The sequence below is a fragment of the Neoarius graeffei genome, chromosome 2 (genome assembly GCF_027579695.1).
Source record: "Neoarius graeffei isolate fNeoGra1 chromosome 2, fNeoGra1.pri, whole genome shotgun sequence".
NCBI classification, from domain to species: Eukaryota; Metazoa; Chordata; class Actinopteri; order Siluriformes; family Ariidae; genus Neoarius; species Neoarius graeffei.
In genome coordinates this window covers 102,834,820-102,853,191 of record NC_083570.1, presented here as the reverse complement: position 1 = coordinate 102,853,191, position 18,372 = coordinate 102,834,820, and the positions used below count along the sequence as shown (strand labels likewise).

The 18,372-nt window shown below is 43.6% G+C and overlaps 3 gene segments (V, D, J or C); 2 read left to right on the top strand and 1 right to left on the bottom strand.

The window, feature by feature from the left end:
- Positions 1 to 18,372, bottom strand: part of LOC132882078 (probable non-functional immunoglobulin kappa variable 6D-41) — a 293,957-nt gene that overhangs the window by 158,129 nt on the left and 117,456 nt on the right.
- Positions 44 to 2,000, top strand: LOC132875718 (Ig kappa-b4 chain C region-like). The segment is given in 3 exon segments: positions 44 to 127; positions 749 to 833; positions 1,681 to 2,000. Coding segments are annotated over 3 exon segments (489 nt in total).
- Positions 12,928 to 16,966, top strand: LOC132875715 (Ig kappa-b4 chain C region-like). The segment is given in 3 exon segments: positions 12,928 to 12,966; positions 15,694 to 15,778; positions 16,575 to 16,966. Coding segments are annotated over 3 exon segments (444 nt in total).

The window sequence follows — 18,372 nt, the reverse complement described above, 5'->3', positions numbered from 1 at the left end:
GAGCACTGAAGCATGTGCTGCCAATGCAAAGTGTCCTCTAAGTATGGAAACACCTTTACCACATTCCCCCAATCTTACCGTAATTCTCACACTACTACAGAGTTATTGTGTGAATTTTACTTGTGGGGTCAGATGGAGATTTTCTGTAAAACACTTTGAGGTCTAAGATGCATAAATAAGTGAATTAGAGAGAGAAGCTTCAACTTTCACTGGATGGTGTTTGTACTGAATGTTAATGAGTTTCTCACTGTAGTGGATTTATGGTGGAAGAAGCAGCATCAATGTTGGCAGTGAGTAAATACACACTAATATTTTTGACTGTAAATTAATCTTTAGTTCATCGTAGGACTTAAATATCATATCATAACTTTCTATCAGTCTACAGAAGCAGTGGAGGAATTATTCTCACTTTAGCTCCACACATTCAGTCATATATTGTAAATTTCTCATGAGTACATCAGCATTTTTACTCCATGAGGCATTCTGGGTAAATCCTGTGCAATTGCAGATCTACATTTTGTGAAATTTCAACTTTTATTTTGTGTAATTTATTTGTGTTTCTTACGCACTAATTGCATCCTCAGTTTAGATTGACACTCTTGGTGTATAAAAAGAAAAAAAAAACAGTAAAATGTAGTAAAACAGTCAGAGAGTTAGTGTATTAATCAGCTGATGTGAGCAGAAGTTGGTGTTTTGTAGCTGTTTTGTAATAAGAGGTTTAAATGGATGGAGAGAGCAGTGAGTTTAGAGCAGCAGGGTTTTTGTACGGCCGCTAAACCTGTTTGTATCACTGTGGTACACTTTTGGTGGAGGAACCAAACTGTCTGTGGGCCGTAAGTAACCTGTTTACTAATTACTGAAATGGAGTGTGTTCAGATTAATGACTGAAATGGAGTGTGTTCAGATTAATGACTGAAATGGAGTGTGTTCAGATTAATCACTGAAATGCAGTGTGTTCAGATTAATGACTGAAATGGAGTGTGTTCAGATTCATGTTGTAATGTGTAATTAGATTTATTTTTCCTCCAAATTCAGATCAGATGTGATTTTTGTGTCAAGTACTTCTGTTTCTCAAATTTCCCTTATTTTAGAAGTTTGAAAAATGTCTTTGATTATATTGCAGGTTGTTAATTATAATTTAAAGCTTAATTGTATTTGATTCTACTGCTGGTAGTTAATTATAATTTAAATCTAAAAGGAAAGTAGATATCATTGTGCAAATTACAGATGAGATTTTTGCTGAATGATTTTAATGACATTTAATATCTTAGAGACTGTGAGTCCAAAAACGGATTTAAATGTAGAAATCAAAACTGAATTTGCTTAAGTGGTAAATATTCTGTATTTTAAATGTGGCTTATTCATGTTATAAAATGAGCTTCATATTTTTAATGACTGAATACTTGGTCTAATTCAATTTTCCTGTCCAGGGATAACTGCAATATACGTAAATGATTATAGATCTAAGATGTAAAAGTATTTGAATTGAGTGTGAATCGTTTGTGATGCTCCACTGAACTCAGTTCTGCTCTGTAAGATATAAAGGGAAGTGAAACACACAGTGAGCTGAAACGAAGCCTGAGTGACTGACAGCTGTCCATTCCTGTCTCAACTGTGTGTGTGTGTGTGTGTGTGTGTGTGTGTGTGTGTGTGTGTGTGTGTGTGTGTGTGTGTGTGTAGGTGTCACTCAGCCCAGTGTGACGGTGTTGCCTCCCTCCAGTGTGGAGCTGCAGCAGGAGAAGGTCACACTCATGTGTGTGGCCGACAAGGGCTTCCCCTCGGACTGGACACTGAGCTGGAAGGTTGATGGGAGCAGCTGGAGCTCGGGGGAGAGCCGCAGCACCGCCGTTCTGCACGCGGACGGCCTCTACAGCTGGAGCAGCACGCTGAGCCTCCACCCGGAGCAGTGGAGGAACAAGGTGGTGACCTGTGAGGCCTCCAAAGACAACCAACCTACTGTGGTGGGCAGAGTGAACACAGAGCAGTGCTCAGAGCTGTGAGCTCACACACACTTTACTCAGCTCACCTTCTACTGCTTCACTGTGTGTTACATGTGGCCTTTACTGCTCAAATCTCCCACTTTCATCATTTCATTTGTCTTATTAACATGTGAGCTCACACACTCCTCAGTTTAACTCAACTCTTCTTCTTAATGATCTCCTACATGTGTGTTAAGTGTGTGTATCACTGCAATGTCCTGCTTTGAATTATTAATAAAAGCCTTTGAATCATGAAACCCTTTTGGTGCACATTATTGTTCATGTACATCATAAAGAAATGACCAAAGCATCTGTCTCAGTATCTGTTATAGACCATCATATTTATTCTAACGACCAATAATAGTAATATTAATAATCATCATCATCATCATTATTAGCTAGCTTACTGGAGTTGTTAAGGACTTGGCATGAGTCATCTACTCGACCACCCATATACGTACAGACTCAATGAGCTACGCACAGCCTCAGTGAGTCTCAATTCCCCAGCACTGCCAGCATCATGTGGCCAAGTTTTATTGATTGATTGATTGATTGATTGATTGATTGATTGATTGATTGACTGATTGACTGATTGATTGATTCCAAACAGTAAAGAAGATATAAAAACAAACAAAAAAACAAAAAATAAAAATAAAAAAATGCAATCATCAAAACATCCTCATAAACAGAATAGCGTAGCCACAAGGCAATAACATAATAATGTTCGGAAAGGATTAGGAAGAAGTAAATAACTTATCAAATCCTAACCCTCTATACCACCGTTAATCAAACATCACTTTCCACCATAATAAACTATATATACAAAAGAAAGCAAAATCAACAACAACAAAAAAAAAAATACCAATATACCAAGACATACCAACATGGCATAATATCACCCAAATCAAATCATATATATACAAATACTTATGCTATGCATTTATACACACATACAATACATATATACAGTACATACATATACACCTACCTATAACTATTTCCCCCTAAAATTATAGCCCCCCTCTCTATCCGAGAACATTGTTTGGATATTCCTTGGTACTTTATAATTCCTTACTTTGTTCATTACTAAGGCAGTTTTATATTCTATAATATCCCTGAATTTTAAACATTTTCTCATCTCATCTCATTATCTCTAGCCGCTTTATCCTGTTCTACAGGGTCGCAGGCAAGCTGGAGCCTATCCCAGCTGACTACGGGTGAAAGGCGGGGTACACCCTGGACAAGTCGCCAGGTCATCACAGGGCTGACACATAGACACAGACAACCATTCACACTCACATTCACACCTACGGTCAATTTAGAGTCACCAGTTATCCTAACCTGCATGTCTTTGGACTGTGGGGGAAACCGGAGCACCCGGAGGAAACCCACGCGGACACGGGGAGAACATGCAAGCTCCACACAGAAAGGCCCTCGCCGGCCACGGGGCTCGAACCTGGACCTTCTTGCTGTGAGGCGACAGTGCTGACCACTACACCACCGTGCCACCCTTTAAACATTTTGAATTTAAGAACAATGAATTAGTATGATCTCGGTAACCAGCACTATGAATTATTCTTATAGCTCTTTTTGAAGTATAGTTATTGCATGAAGTGAACATTTATACGTATTTCCCCACACCACTGAGCAGTAACTTAAGTACAGTAAAACCAGGGAACAGTAAAGAATGCGGAGTGAATTATAGTTCAGGATGTGCTTAGCTTTACACAACACAGATATGCTTCTTGATAGTTTCATTAGTATGTATTTTATATGTGATTTCCAATTAATTCTATCATCTATTATTACCCCAAGAAATTTATTATTAGAAACTCTTTCAATATCAACACCATCTGCCTGTACATTTATTGCCCTATTTATTTTATAATTATTAAATAACATGATTTTTGTTTTAGACAGATTTAATGATAATTTATTTCAATCAAACCAACTTTTTAACCTGCACAATTCTGAAGAGATTGTTTTCTAACTCATGTAAATTTGTTCCAGAATAAAACATAATTGTGTCATCTGCAAATAATACCATCTTAAATATCTTTGATACATTGCACATATCATTTATATAAAGAATAAACAGTTTAGGACCCAATACTGACCCCTGAGGGACACCACAATCAATATTCAAATGAGTTGAGACAGAGTCACCCAACTTCACAAATTGTGTCCTGTTGCTCAAATAACTTTTTATCCAATTTAATACAACTCCTCTTATCCAATATTGTTCCATCTTATTAATTAATATATCATGATTAATAGTATCAAAAGCTTTTTGAAGATCAATAAATATCCCAGCGACATGTTTCTTATCATCTATAGAGTTACTGATTTCTTCAATTGATTCCATTACGGGGCGGCACGGTGGTGTAGTGGTTAGCGCTGTCGCCTCACAGCAAGAAGGTCCGGGTTCGAGCCCCGTGGCCGGCGAGGGCCTTTCTGTGTGGAGTTTGCATGTTCTCCCCGTGTCCGCGTGGGTTTCCTCCGGGTGCTCCGGTTTCCCCCACAGTCCAAAGACATGCAGGTTAGGTTAACTGGTGATTCTAAATTGACCGTAGGTGTGAATGTGAGTGTGAATGATTGTCTGTGTCTATGTGTCAGCCCTGTGATGACCTGGCGACTTGTCCAGGGTGTACCCCGCCTTTCGCCCGTAGTCAGCTGGGATAGGCTCCAGCTTGCCTGCAACCCTGTAGAAGGATAAAGCGGCTAGAGATAATGAGAATAAGATGATTCCATTAGTGCCATCTCTGTTGATCTATTTGCTCTAAATCCATATTGACTATCACTGAGTAGTTTGTATTTTTCAATGACTTTATCTAATCTGTTATTGAATAGTTTTTCAAGAATTTTGGAGAATTGAGGAAGTAAAGAAACAGGTCTGTAATTTGTGAAGTTGTGTTTGTCCCCAGAGTTATACAATGGAATTACTTTTGCTATTTTCATATTGCTTGGAAATGTACCGGTTTGAAATGACAAGTTACAGATGTATGGTAATTGTTTAGAAATCCCCCCAATAATAGTTTTCACTAGTTTCATATCAATATCATTACAATCTGTGGATATTTTATTACTACATTTATTAACTATATCAATAATTTCCTTCTCATCTACTGGTGTAAGAAACATAGAACAAGAATTCCTCTTTATAATATTATCTATACAGTCATCATTTGTTACCGGATCAGAGATATTTTAAGCTAATCTTGGTCCAACATTAACAAAAAAAAAATATTAAAACTATTAGCAACTACATCCATGTTATAATTTCCGATACCTTTGTCATTAAAGTATTTAGGGTAATGTATTTGTCCAGAACAATCTTTAATAATACTATTTAATATATTCCATATTCCTTTAATATTATTTTTGTTATTATACAGTATATTATTTTACCATAATAATCCTTCCTACATCTCCTTATGATACTTGTTAACTTGTTTTTATATTTATTTTCTGCCTCTTTGGTTCTTAATTTAATAAATTCTCTATATACAGTGTTTTTCTTCTTACAAGCTTTTTGTAATCCCTTAGTAATCCAAGGTTGGTCATTATAGTTTTGTTTTGTACTATATTGCTTCAGTGGGCAATTTTTATAATATAATAATTTGAATATACTTAGAAAATTATCATATGCTCAATCAATGCTATTCTCTATATAAACTGATTCCCAGTCTTGTATTAATAAATCATTATTTAATGCAAACATGGCCTCCTCAGTCCTAACTCTTCTATACTTAAGTTTATGGTCTGTCACATTTCTCTTATGATTACAGTCATAAATTGTAAAAACTGGTAGATGATCACTAATATCATTGATTAATATTCCACTTATAATGTTATTATCTATATCATTGGTAAATATATTATCTATTAAGGAAGCACTATGGTCAGTAATTCTGGTGGGTCTGGTAATTTTTGGGTGGAGACTCATACTGTACATGGTATTAATAAATTGCTCAGTCATACTGTGCTTATTAGGGTTCAAGAGATCAATATTAGTATCCCCACAAATGAAGATAACTTTTTTATTACTGTATCTACTGTAAATGTCTTTTCTACCCAGTCCTTAAACGCCTCTATGCTAGTTTCTGGCGCTCTATATATACAGCTAATTAATACATTTCTACTTTTTTCAATATTAATTTCGATTGTTAAACATTCTAATAAGTTATTGTGGCAGTGGGGGCATGGTCAAGCGTCTGTCTGTGACCGGGGGGCGGAGTCAGGGAAGGTAAGTGGCAGAATCACTACACCTGATGTGAATTAACCTGTGTTTGTGTGTCTTCCCAGCAACCACGCCCTATATAAGGAGAGAGAGAGCAGAGGAAGGGAGCTCTCTCCCGCACCAGATGACTTGTGTGTGTGTGTGTGTGTGTGGCTGGGAGAGTATATGTTCGTACTGAAAAGTGCAAATAAAAAAGAGTTTTTGGAACTCAGTTCTGGCCTGCTGTCCTTCTGTGCTCCACCCACCTGCTCTGACATCTACAGTGGTGCTGAAACCCGGGACTGAGCACAGAAGAGAACAGCCCCATGGAGTCCTCCCCCTTCGCAGACCTGATTCACGCCCTCACCACAGCCCAACAGAGCCAGCACAAGGCTCTGCTCGCCCTCCGAAAGGAGCAAGGACAACGGTTCGAGGCCCTGGTGCTGGTGCAACAGGAAGATCGTCAGGCATTCCGGCACCTCCTCATGGTGGGGTTCACCATCTCCACCGCTGCGGGCCCACTCCACCTCACCCCAACGAAGATGGGCCCGCACGACGACCCCGAGGCCTTCCTCATGCTATTTGAACAAGCAGCAGAAGCCTCGGGGTAGCCGGTGGAACAGCGCACGGCGCACCTCCTCCCCCTGCTAACGGGCGAGGCGCAGCAGGCCGCGCTACAGCTCCCCACCGACAGCCAGCTAGTCTACGCGGACCTGCGCCGGGCCGTCCTCAGCGTGTGGGGCGCACCCCCGAACAACATCGTCAGCGCTTCTGCGCCTAGAGGGGGTTGGCTGCCCGTTCGTGTTTGGCCAGAAACTTTGGGACACCTGCTGGCGGTGGCTGAGGACTGACAACCGCGACACTGACGGAGTCGTCGACCTGGTGGCACTGGAGCAGTTCATCGCACAACTTCCCAAAGGAACAGTGGAGTGGGTCCAGTGCCATCGCCCGGCGTCGCTGGATCAGGCCATCGAGTTGGCGGAGGGTCATTTGGCGGCTGTTCCCGCGGCAGGATCACAGATCCCCTCTTCGCTTCTCTCCTCTCTCTCTCTTTCCCCCTCCCCTTCTGTGTCTCGTCCTCGCCCCGTTCCCCCACCACGGAGGCGGGGGCCGGCTCCCTCACAGCCGGTCCACCACACCTGCGGTGTCTTCCCGTTTCTCACTTCCATGTCTGTCTCTCCCCCCCTCAGGTGAGTGAGCCCCAGAGTACCGGTGCAGAGAGAAAGCCTGGGCCGGTTTGCTGAAGCTGCGGGAAGCCGGGCCACCTCAAACAGCAGTGCTCGGTGATGGAAGTAGGCGCGGCGGTTCAGATCCCCGATGCGCCAGGAGCCGCCCTTGATCAGGCCAGAGCGTATCGCATACCGGTGAGTATCCAAGGGGATACATATCAGGCTTTGGTGGACTCTGGCTGTAATCAGACCTCAAGCCACCAAAGCCTGGTGCAAGACGAGGCATTGGGGGGAGCACAGGGGCTGAAGGTGTTGTGTGTGCACGGGGATGTTCACAGCTACCCTTTAGTGTCAGTCCACATTTTTTTCAGAGGGGAAAAGTTTAGAGTGAAGGCGGTGGTTAATCCTCGCCTCACCCACTCGATAATTTTGGGGACTGATTGGCCGGGATTCGGGGAATTAATGAGTCATTTAGTAAAGAGTGGGTCCTGTCGTATTTCAGCAAGGGGAGGTCCCGGTGTCGCATTGGCGGGAGCAGCTGTCACAGAGCCATCTATGTCATCTCCACGTCAGAGTGAGGAGCCGCCGGCTCCTCCTCCCTCGCTCGGGGAATCCCTCGCAGATTTCCCATTAGATCAGTCGCGAGACGAGACTCTGCGGCATGCATTTGACCAAGTGAGAGTAATCGATGGTCAAACGCTCCAGCCAAATGCCACCCCGTCCTTCCCCTATTTTTCTATTCTGAAGGATAGATTGTACTGAGTGACGCAGGACACTCAGACTAAAGAACAAATCATGCAGCTCTTGATTCCAAAAAGCCGCCGGGAATTGGTATTCCAGGCGGCTCACTTTAATCCCATGGCTGGACACTTAGGGCAGGATAAAACACTAGCCCGAATAATGGCCCGGTTCTATTGGCCAGGAATTCGCGGTGATGTCCGTAGGTGGTGTACGGCATACCGCGAATGCCAGTTAGTAAATCCAGCGGCCATCCCAAAAGCGCCTTTGCACCCTCTCCCATTAATCGAGACCCCGTTTGAAAGAATTGGGATGGATCTCGTCAGGCCATTAGATCGGTCAACATGAGGGTACCGCTTTACATTAGTTCTGGTGGACTATGCAAGGCGATAGCCGGACGCAGTGCCTCTTTGCAATATCTCAGCACGCAGTATTGCGGAAGCATTCTTCCGCGTTATCTCCCAAGTTGGAATCCCGAAAGAGATTCTGACTGATCAAGGCACCTCGTTTATGTCACAAACACTGAATGAACTTTATGGGTTATTAGGTATTAAGCCGATCTGCACCAGCATTTATCACCCACAAACGGATGGTTTAGTCGAACGATTCAATCGCACCCTCAAAAATATAATTAAGAAATTCGTAAGGGAGGACACATGTAATTGGGATAAATGGCTCAAACCCTTGTTGTTTGTAGTGCGAGAGGTCCCACAAGTCTCCATGGGGTTTTCACTGTTTGAATTGTTATATGGGCATAAGTCGTGTGGCATTTTAAACGTGCTGTGAGAAAATTGGGAGGAGGGACCTTCACCAAGTAAAAATGAAATTCAATATGTTATTGACCTGCGTGCAAAACTCCACACACTCATGCACCTAACCCAGGAGAATTTGTGACAGGCCCAAGAACAGCAAACTTGCCTGTACAACAAGGGTATGCGCCTTAGGGAGTTCACACCGGGAGATAAAGTACTCGTACTGTTGCCCACATCGAGCTCCAAATTAATCGCCAAGTGGCAAGGACCCTTTGAAGTCACACGGCGAGTCGGGGACGTCGACTACGAGGTGAGGCGAACGGACAGGGGTGGGGCGCTACAGATTTACCACCTCAATCTACTCAAACTCTGGAACGAGGAGGTCCCCATGGTGTTGGTGTCGGTGGTTCCAGAGAAGGCGGAGCTGGGGTCAGAGGTTCAAAAGGGAGCACTGGCATCGCGTACCTCTCCAGTCCCCTGTGGAGACCACCTCTCCCTGACACAACTCGCGGAGGTTGCCCAGTTGCAGACCGAATTTTCGGACGTGTTCTCGCCCCTGCCCCGCTGCACTGACCTCATAGAGCACCACACTGAGATGCCCCCGGGGGTGGTAGTGTGTAGCCGCCCTTACAGGCTACCCAAACACAAGAAAAAAGTGGTTCGGGAAGAACTCGAGGCCATGCTCGAAATGGGCATCGTCGAGGAGTCCCACAGCGACTGAAGCAGCCCGGTGGTCTTGGTACCCAAGGCTGATGGGTCGGTCCGGCTCTGTGTAGACTATAGAAAAGTCAATGCGGTGTTTAAATTCGACGTGTACCCAATGCCTCGGATGAGTTGCTTGATCGACTAGGCACGGCTCACTTTTACTCGACACTGGATTTGACAAAGGGTTATTGGCAGATCCCCTTGACTCCATTATCCCGAGAAAAAACGGCCTTTTCCACACCGTTTGGCTTACACCAGTTTGTCACACTTCCTTTTGGGCTGTTTGGGGCGCCCGCTACGTTTCAGCGGCTGATGGATAGGGTCCTCCACTCCCACGCCACCTATGCTGCCGCATACCTTGACGACATCATTATTTATAGTAATGACTGGCCGTGGCACCTACAACACCTGAGGGCCGTCCTTAGGTCGCTGAGGCGGGCGGGTCTCACAGCCAACCCGAAGAAGTGTGCGATTGGGCAGGTGGAAGTACAGTATCTGGGCTTCCACTTGGGCAATGGGCAGGTGCGTCCCCAAATTAACAAGACTGCAGCGATTGCAGCCTGCCTGAGGCCCAAGACCAAAAAGGGGGTGAGACAGTTCCTGGGGCTGGCTGGCTATTATCGTAGGTTTATACCTAATTATTCGGATGTCACCAGCCCACTGACTGATCACACTAAAAAGGGGGCACCAGATCCAGTCCAGTGGATGGAGCAATGCCAGTAGGCTTTTTCTGAGGTAAAGGCTGCGCTATGTGGGGGGCCACTGTTACACTCCCCTGACTTTTCTCTCCCTTTTATATTGCAGACAAACACGTCGGACAGAGGGCTGGGGGCTGTTTTGTCCCAGAAGGTGGAGGGGGAGGATCGCCCAGTGCTGTACATAAGTCGAAAGCTGTCAGTGTGTGAGGGGCGCTAAAGCACCATAGAGAAGGAGTGCCTGGCCATCAAGTGGGTGGTCCTCGCCCTCCGTTACTACCTGCTGGGATGCTCTTTCACCCTCTGTTCAGACCACGCGCCCCTCCAGTGGCTCCACCGCATGAAGGATGCCAACGCGCGGATCACCCGTTGGTATCTGGCACTCCAACCCTTTAACTTCAAGGTGGTCCACAGGCCGGGGGCGCAGATGGTAGTGGCGGACTTCCTCTCCCGTCAAGCGGGGGGGAGTCGGCTGAGGGCCGGACGGCTGCCCGGCCTGAGTCAGGCAGTGGGGGTATGTGGCAGTGGGGGCGTGGTCAAGCGTCAGTCTGTGACCGGAGGGCAGAGTCAGGGAAGGTAAGTGGCAGAATCACTACACCTGATGTGAATTAACCTGTGTTTGTGTGTCTTCCCAGCAACCACGCCCTATATAAGGAGAGAGAGGGCAGAGGAAGGGAGCTCTCTCCTGCACCAGATGACTTGTGTGTGTGTATGTGTGTGGCTGGGAGAGTATATGTTCGTACTGAAAAGTGCAAATAAAAAAGAGTTTTTGGAGCTCAGTTCTGGCCTGGTGTCCTTCTGTGCTCCACCCACCCGCTCTGACATCTACAATTATCAATCACTGATGTCATGCCATCTATTAACTTATAATTCAAATTACGGTCCACATACACCGCCACTCCTCCTCCACCTTAATTTTTCCTGTTTATATAATTAAATTCATATCCAGCCAGTTCAAAATCCACTCCTTTCTTCATGTCAAACCAGGTCTCCATTATGGCAATTATGTTGAATGGATGAGTAAACTGACTTAAGTATTTCTTGATGTGTTTGAAGTTAGCGTACATACTTCTGCTGTTGAAGTGTCTCATCTCATCTCATTATCTCTAGCCGCTTTATCCTTCTACAGGGTCGCAGGCAAGCTGGAGCCTATCCCAGCTGACTACGGGCGAAAGGCGGGGTACACCCTGGACAAGTCGCCAGGTCATCACAGGGCTGACACATAGACACAGACAACCATTCACACTCACATTCACACCTACGGTCAATTTAGAGTCACCAGTTAACCTAACCTGCATGTCTTTGGACTGTGGGGGAAACCGGAGCACCCGGAGGAAACCCACGCGGACACGGGGAGAACATGCAAACTCCACACAGAAAGGCCCTTGCCGGCCCCGGGGCTCGAACCCAGGACCTTCTTGCTGTGAGGCGACAGCGCTAACCACTACACCACCGTGCCGCCCCTGTTGAAGTGTATTATTGATAATTTTCCCACAGCCTCAGTGGACTGATTGTACTGCTTCTCTGTGTAATAGTGGCAATTGTCCTTAATGGTTGAGAAAAAGTTATTGTCTGGGTCTATGTCATTTTCTGTATCCAATAGTTTATGGTCAGTGAATTCATGTGGTTTCAGTTCCAGGTTTTCATAATCAACAAGCATTTGCGTTAGCCGAGTAGTGTTCCGGGTAATGGATGAAGGAGTTATTTCGGTGTGTGTCATGGTTGAGTTTGGTGTAGTGTCACGTGGGTATTGATTACCATACAGTCCCGATAGCATCACTGGTATTTGTCCAAGTCCTCGATGTTCCGTATGACCAGAACTCTTGCCTCCTCCGGTGTACCGTTCAGCTTAATGAATACTTTGCAGTTGGTGATCCATGCAGATTTAATTTTATTTTCCTTCTTCAGATGTCATGCTTTTCTGGCAATGTCAGCATTGCATTTTGTCAGGTGCTCATTGATGTAGACGTTTGTCCCTTTCAGTTTTCTTCCTTGTTTCAGTAGTGTTGCTTTATGTTTCCGGCTGATGAATCTCATGATGATGGGCTGTTTGTCTCTGGTGTTCCTCCTTGGTAGCAGGTGGCAAGCCTCAATGTTATCGCAGTCCAGGTGAATTTCCCTGGACTGCAGGAAAGCAGCTACCTGTTGCTCCGTGGCGCTCACATCCAGCTCCCTGGGCTCCTCCCTGCTGATAGCGGTCACCGCCCAAGCGTATGACCAAGGTTTTACCTGAAGCCTGGTGACGACAACGTCGTTCATTCTGGAGTATTGCTCCAGGTCGGCCACTCGGCTTTCCAGGTCGGCGATCTGCTTATCCTTCTCCACATTCTGGATCCGCAGCATTTTCACCTCTACCACCAAGTCCTATATGCTCTTCTGCTGCAGCCTGACAGCAGAAACTTCTTCTGTTATGAAGTCGAGTGACTTTTTTATGTCATCGACTTCCTCAGCAGTGGGGATCTTCTTTGGGCCCATATAGCCCGGTAGCAAGTTGCTGGGACAACCAGCTTTCGCCATCAGCTGTTAGCACAGCCAGCTGTTCGCCTCACTGCCTTTCTGAATTTTCCTGCCAAAGGAAGAGGAAGACAGAAGTGACGCTCACTTAGTGTTCCCAATCTGTGAAGCTTCCAATCTACACAAAATAGCACATCATTGCAATTAAAGATCTCCATGGTCTCACTGGAAAAGTATCAGTCTCGGTGGGGTTTGGTAAAAACATTTCCCAAAGTTTGAATATACCACAGAGCACAATTAAATCCATTATTTTAAAACTGGATCAAATACAGCACTAATGAGACTCTGCCTAGAGGAGGCTGTTCACGAAAAATCAGTGTCCAGGTAAAGAAGGGCATTACTCAGGATGCCACAAAGGGGCCAAAGGTAATTCTCTCAACGTGATGTTCCCACCATCATGCTTCATTTGGGACATCAGTTTTGACCAAATATAGTTTAGTTCCTTGTTCCAAGTTGTGTTTTGTTCTCATCAGACCGATTCTTCCATGTTTGCTGCTTCTGCCACAAGCATGAAGATAAACTCAAACAGGGTTTCATATGACTTCCATCAAGAACTTGTTTTCCATGATGCTGTTTGTTTCAGGATGTTCTCCAACATATTTCAGGGCTTTTCAGGAAAAGGTAGATTTACACTGCGATCATGTGACACTGGTGGACACCATTCAACATATGACTTCTGATGGGAACTTGTTTCATTAGAACTAATTTAGAGTTAATTAACTAATAACAACCTTTACTGATTTCCCCCAAACTTCAATAATGTGGGAGGTTTTGTGTAGCTTCATGACCTTTAGTCCCACTTAAGTGCATTTCAATTCCAGGCTGTAACACTAGAAAATGTGGAAAAGTGCAGTGTGTGTGAATACTTATGCAACTGACATGGTATACACTTTAGGGTCAGTAATGTCAGTGTGTGATGTACCAGAAATGGGCAAACAGTCAACAGCTTCATCTAAGTTTTTCAGAACAATGGCTTTCGAAATGATTAGCCATATTTCCTTTTTCTGAACCAATTCAGTGTTGGGCGCAAAGGAAGATAGAGTGAAAATATAGCAGGAAAAGATTCAAAAAGGCCTCGAAGTCTAATCCTACATCTTTCTTTGTTGAACTAATTTAATGGAAATATAGCTGACTGTAGCAAGGGTTCTAGGTGGGTGAATCACAGAAGCACGGCAGGCCAGAACTGAGGTCTCAAAAGACTCTTTATTTAGCTTTTCAGCTTTAAACTACGCACGCACACAAGCATTCAGGTTGGGGAGAAGCTCCCTTCCCCCGCTCTCCCTCTCCTCTTATAGGGCCTGGTCACTGGGGAAGACACACAAACACAGGTTAATACTCATCAGGTGCAGTGATTCCGCCACTTACCTTCCCTGACTTCGCCCTCCATTCACAGACCGACACTTGACCACGCCCCCGCTGCCACACTTACTATATACTCACTTTTCATTATCATCATGGTTATTGAGAGATTTCGACTGTGAGTTGTGAACTTGTGCCGTATCACATCCTCCAACTCAGCACCTGGAGTCTCTCCCAGCTGCAGCAGTGCAGTCTCTCTACAATCTGACTGAGGGAGGTTTTTGTACGACTCTACAACACTGTGTTAACCAGTAGCCAGAGATATCATGGTAACTCTGACAGTAATAATCTCCTGCATCTTCAGTCTGGACTCCACTGATGGTCAGAGTGAAATCAGATCCAGATCCACTGCCACTGAAACGAGCTGGAAAACCTGACTGTAGCTGATTTGCAAATTTAATCAGGAGTTTAGGAGCTTCTCCAGGTTTCTGCTGATACCAGTGTAAGTAGTGGCCGTATGAGCTGGAATAATACACTGCCTGACTGGTTCTACAGTTGATGGTGACTGTTTCTCCTGGAAGAGCAGATTTCACTCCAGGAGTCTGAGTTACTGTGACTTGACCTCTGCATTCTGAAAAAAAAAAACCATATGATACAGAAACTGTTGAAAGAATAATCATGAGACAAACCTGAAAAATGTATTGTCTTGACGAGTTTGTTTAAAATATAAAAGGCAAAGCCGTGTCTGACCTTGAGTCCAGAGGATCAGTGTCCAGATGAAGACGGGGATCAAAGTCATGGTAGCTGTGGGTGAAGTTGCTGTAGCAGCAGCTCTCAGTCATGAAGTGTTAAAGTCACAGCGCTATAAACACTCCCAGAGCACTGAAGCATGTGCTGCCAATGCAAAGTGTCCTCTAAGTATGGAAACACCTTTACCACATTCCCCCAATCTTACTGTAATTCTCACACTACTACAGAGTTATTGTGTGAATTTTACTTGTGGGGTCAGATGGAGATTTTCTGTAAAACACTTTGAGGTCTAAGATGCATAAATAAGTGAATTAGAGAGAGAAGCTTCAACTTTCACTGGATGGTGTTTGTACTGAATGTTAATGAGTTTCTCACTGTAGTGGATTTATGGTGGAAGAAGCAGCATCAATGTTGGCAGTGAGTAAATACACACTCATATTTTTGACTGAAAATTAATATTTAGATTATTGTAGGACTTAAATATCATATCATAACTTTCTATCAGTCTACAGAAGCAGTGGAGGAATTATTTTCACTTTAGCTCCACACATTCAGTCATATATTGTAAATTTCTCATGAGTACATCAGCATTTTTACTCCATGAGTCAATCGGAGTAAAACCTGAACAATTGCAGATCGACATTTTGTGACTTTTCAGCTTTAGTTTGTGAAAATTATTTGTGTTTCTTACACACTAATTGCAACCTCAGTTTAGATTGACACTCTTGGTGTTTTAAAAGAAAAAAAAACAGTGAAATGTAGTAAAACAGTCAGAGAGTTAGTGTATTAATCAGCTGATGTGAGCAGAAGTTGGTGTTTTGTAGCTGTTTTGTAATAAGAGGTTTAAATGGATGGAGAGAGCAGTGAGTTTAGAGCAGCAGGGTTTTTGTACGGCCGCTAAACCTGTTTGTATCACTGTGGTGGACTTTTGGTGGAGGAACCAAACTGTCTGTGGGCCGTAAGTAACCTGTTTACTAATTACTGAAATGGAGTGTGTTCAGATTAATTACTGAAATGGAGTGTGTTCAGATTAATGACTGAAATGGAGTGTGTTCAGATTAATGACTGAAATGGAGTGTGTTCAGATTCATGTTGTAATGTGTAAAGAATATATTTTACATGTATTTTTCCTCCACATCCACTCAGTGAGATGTGATTTTTGTGTAACATCCTTTTGTTTCTCAAATTTCCATTATTTTAGAAGTTTGAAAAATGTATTTGATTATACTGCTGGTTGTTTATTATGATTTAAATCTTAAATGTATTTGACTATAGTGCTGGTGGTTAATTGTATTTTAAATCTAAAAGCGAAGTAGATATCATTGTGCAAATTACAGGTGATGTTTTTGTTGAATGATTTTAACACCAGTTAATATCTTAGAGACTGTGAGTCCTGAAACAGATTTAAATGTAGAAACCAAAACTGAATTTGCTTAAGTGGTAAATATTCTGAATTTTAAATGTGGCTTATTCATGTTATAAAATGAATTTAATATTTTTAATTCCTGAATACTCAGTATAATTAAATTTTCCTGTCCAGGGATAACTGTAATATACGTAAATGATTATAGATCTAAGATGTAAAAGTGTTTGAACTGAGTGTGAAACGTTTGTGATGCTCCACTGAACTCAGTTCTGCTCTGTAAGATATAAAGGGAAGTGAAACACACAGTGAGCTGAAACGAAGCCTGAGTGACTGACAGCTGTCCATTCCTGTCTCAACTGTATGTGTGTGTGTGTGTGTGTGTGTGTAGGTGTCACTCAGCCCAGTGTGACGGTGTTGCCTCCCTCCAGTGTGGAGCTGCAGCAGGAGAAGGTCACACTCATGTGTGTGGCCGACAAGGGCTTCCCCTCGGACTGGACACTGAGCTGGAAGGTTGATGGGAGCAGCTGGAGCTCGGGGGAGAGCCGCAGCACCGCCGTTCTGCACGCGGACGGCCTCTACAGCTGGAGCAGCACGCTGAGCCTCCACCCGGAGCAGTGGAGGAACAAGGTGGTGACCTGTGAGGCCTCCAAAGACAACCAACCTACTGTGGTGGGCAGAGTGAACACAGAGCAGTGCTCAGAGCTGTGAGCTCACACACACTTTACTCAGCTCACCTTCTACTGCTTCACTGTGTGTTACATGTGGCCTTTACTGCTCAAATCTCCCACTTTCATCATTTCATTTGTGTTATTAACATGTGAGCTCACACACTCCTCAGTTTAACTCAATTCTTCTTCTTAATGATCTCCTACATGTGTGTTAAGTGTGTGTATCACTGCAATGTCCTGCTTTGAATTATTAATAAAAGCCTTTGAATCATGAAACCCTTTTGGTGCACATTATTGTTTATGTACATCATAAAGAAATCACCAAAGCATCTGTCTCAGTATCTGTTATAGACCATCATATTTATTCTAATGACCAAAAATAGTAATAATAATAATAATATTAATAATAATCATCATCATTAGCTAGCTTACTGGAGTTGTTAAGGACTTGGCATGAGTCATCTACTCGTCCACCCATATACGCACAGACTCAATGAGCTACGCACAGCCTCAGTGAGTCTCTATTACCCAGCACTGCCAGCATCATGCGGAGACGGTAAGGACGACATCGATGCCATGAGTGAGATTGTTTTTTTATATGCCACTGGTGTGAAGCAGCCATATTGCTTCAGGCGACTACACCCACAAACGTCGATACAGGCCTGCAGCTTCTGACTGATAACTGGTTGGGTCCCCATTTAAATTCATTTAATTTCCACATTTAAATTGATTTCATTTTTATTTCATCTCAGTGAGAATATCTGCCAACTTTAGCAGCATTCCCCATGGGTTCTGAAAAAATTCTCCCCTTTTTTCCTTGAAAAATCAAGTTAAAGAAGTATTCTTCACTTTTTCTTATTTTTCCTTCACTTAGTCTGTATTTTTTTCTTCCTTACCGACTTATAAAAGTGGACGTAATACAGATTTATACTAACCAACCTGTTACAATTCAAACATTTGTATAGATACAGCTAGGCTTCTCCATTACATATAAATTTTAGGCTCCACTCCAGCTTCTAATTAGAAAGACCTTGATTTTGGGCGCCCTGTGCACCATCAAGATAAAATAAACCTCTTTAGTTTGAGTTTATTTCAGGTTATTTTCACATGGAATTGTTCAAAAGAGCATTTAGGGCTCCCTTTACCCCTTTACTTCAACACAAAACTTGATTTACAGTTGAACAGAGTCAAGAAGAGTCTGGGAACAAACAACAATGAAGGAATCCGAATTTACTGCTGATTTACAAACCGAACACAGAATGACAGCGTTTTACATCATACTTTCACCACGAGAACTGAACATGCCATGCCTCCTGAAACGTAGCTCCCTTCAGTCACTTGCCGGCTGAAAGCATTTTCACTTTGGCGCTTTTTACTGGCCCCTGTATTACTGGCACTGTCCAATGTGCTCGGGGACAGTCGGGGCTCTGAGTGTGCCTCCACCGTGTTTCTTTCGGCCCTGAATTCATCTTCAGTGCTTGAAGAAGATGCCCGAAAAACTTCATCAGCTTAGACTGC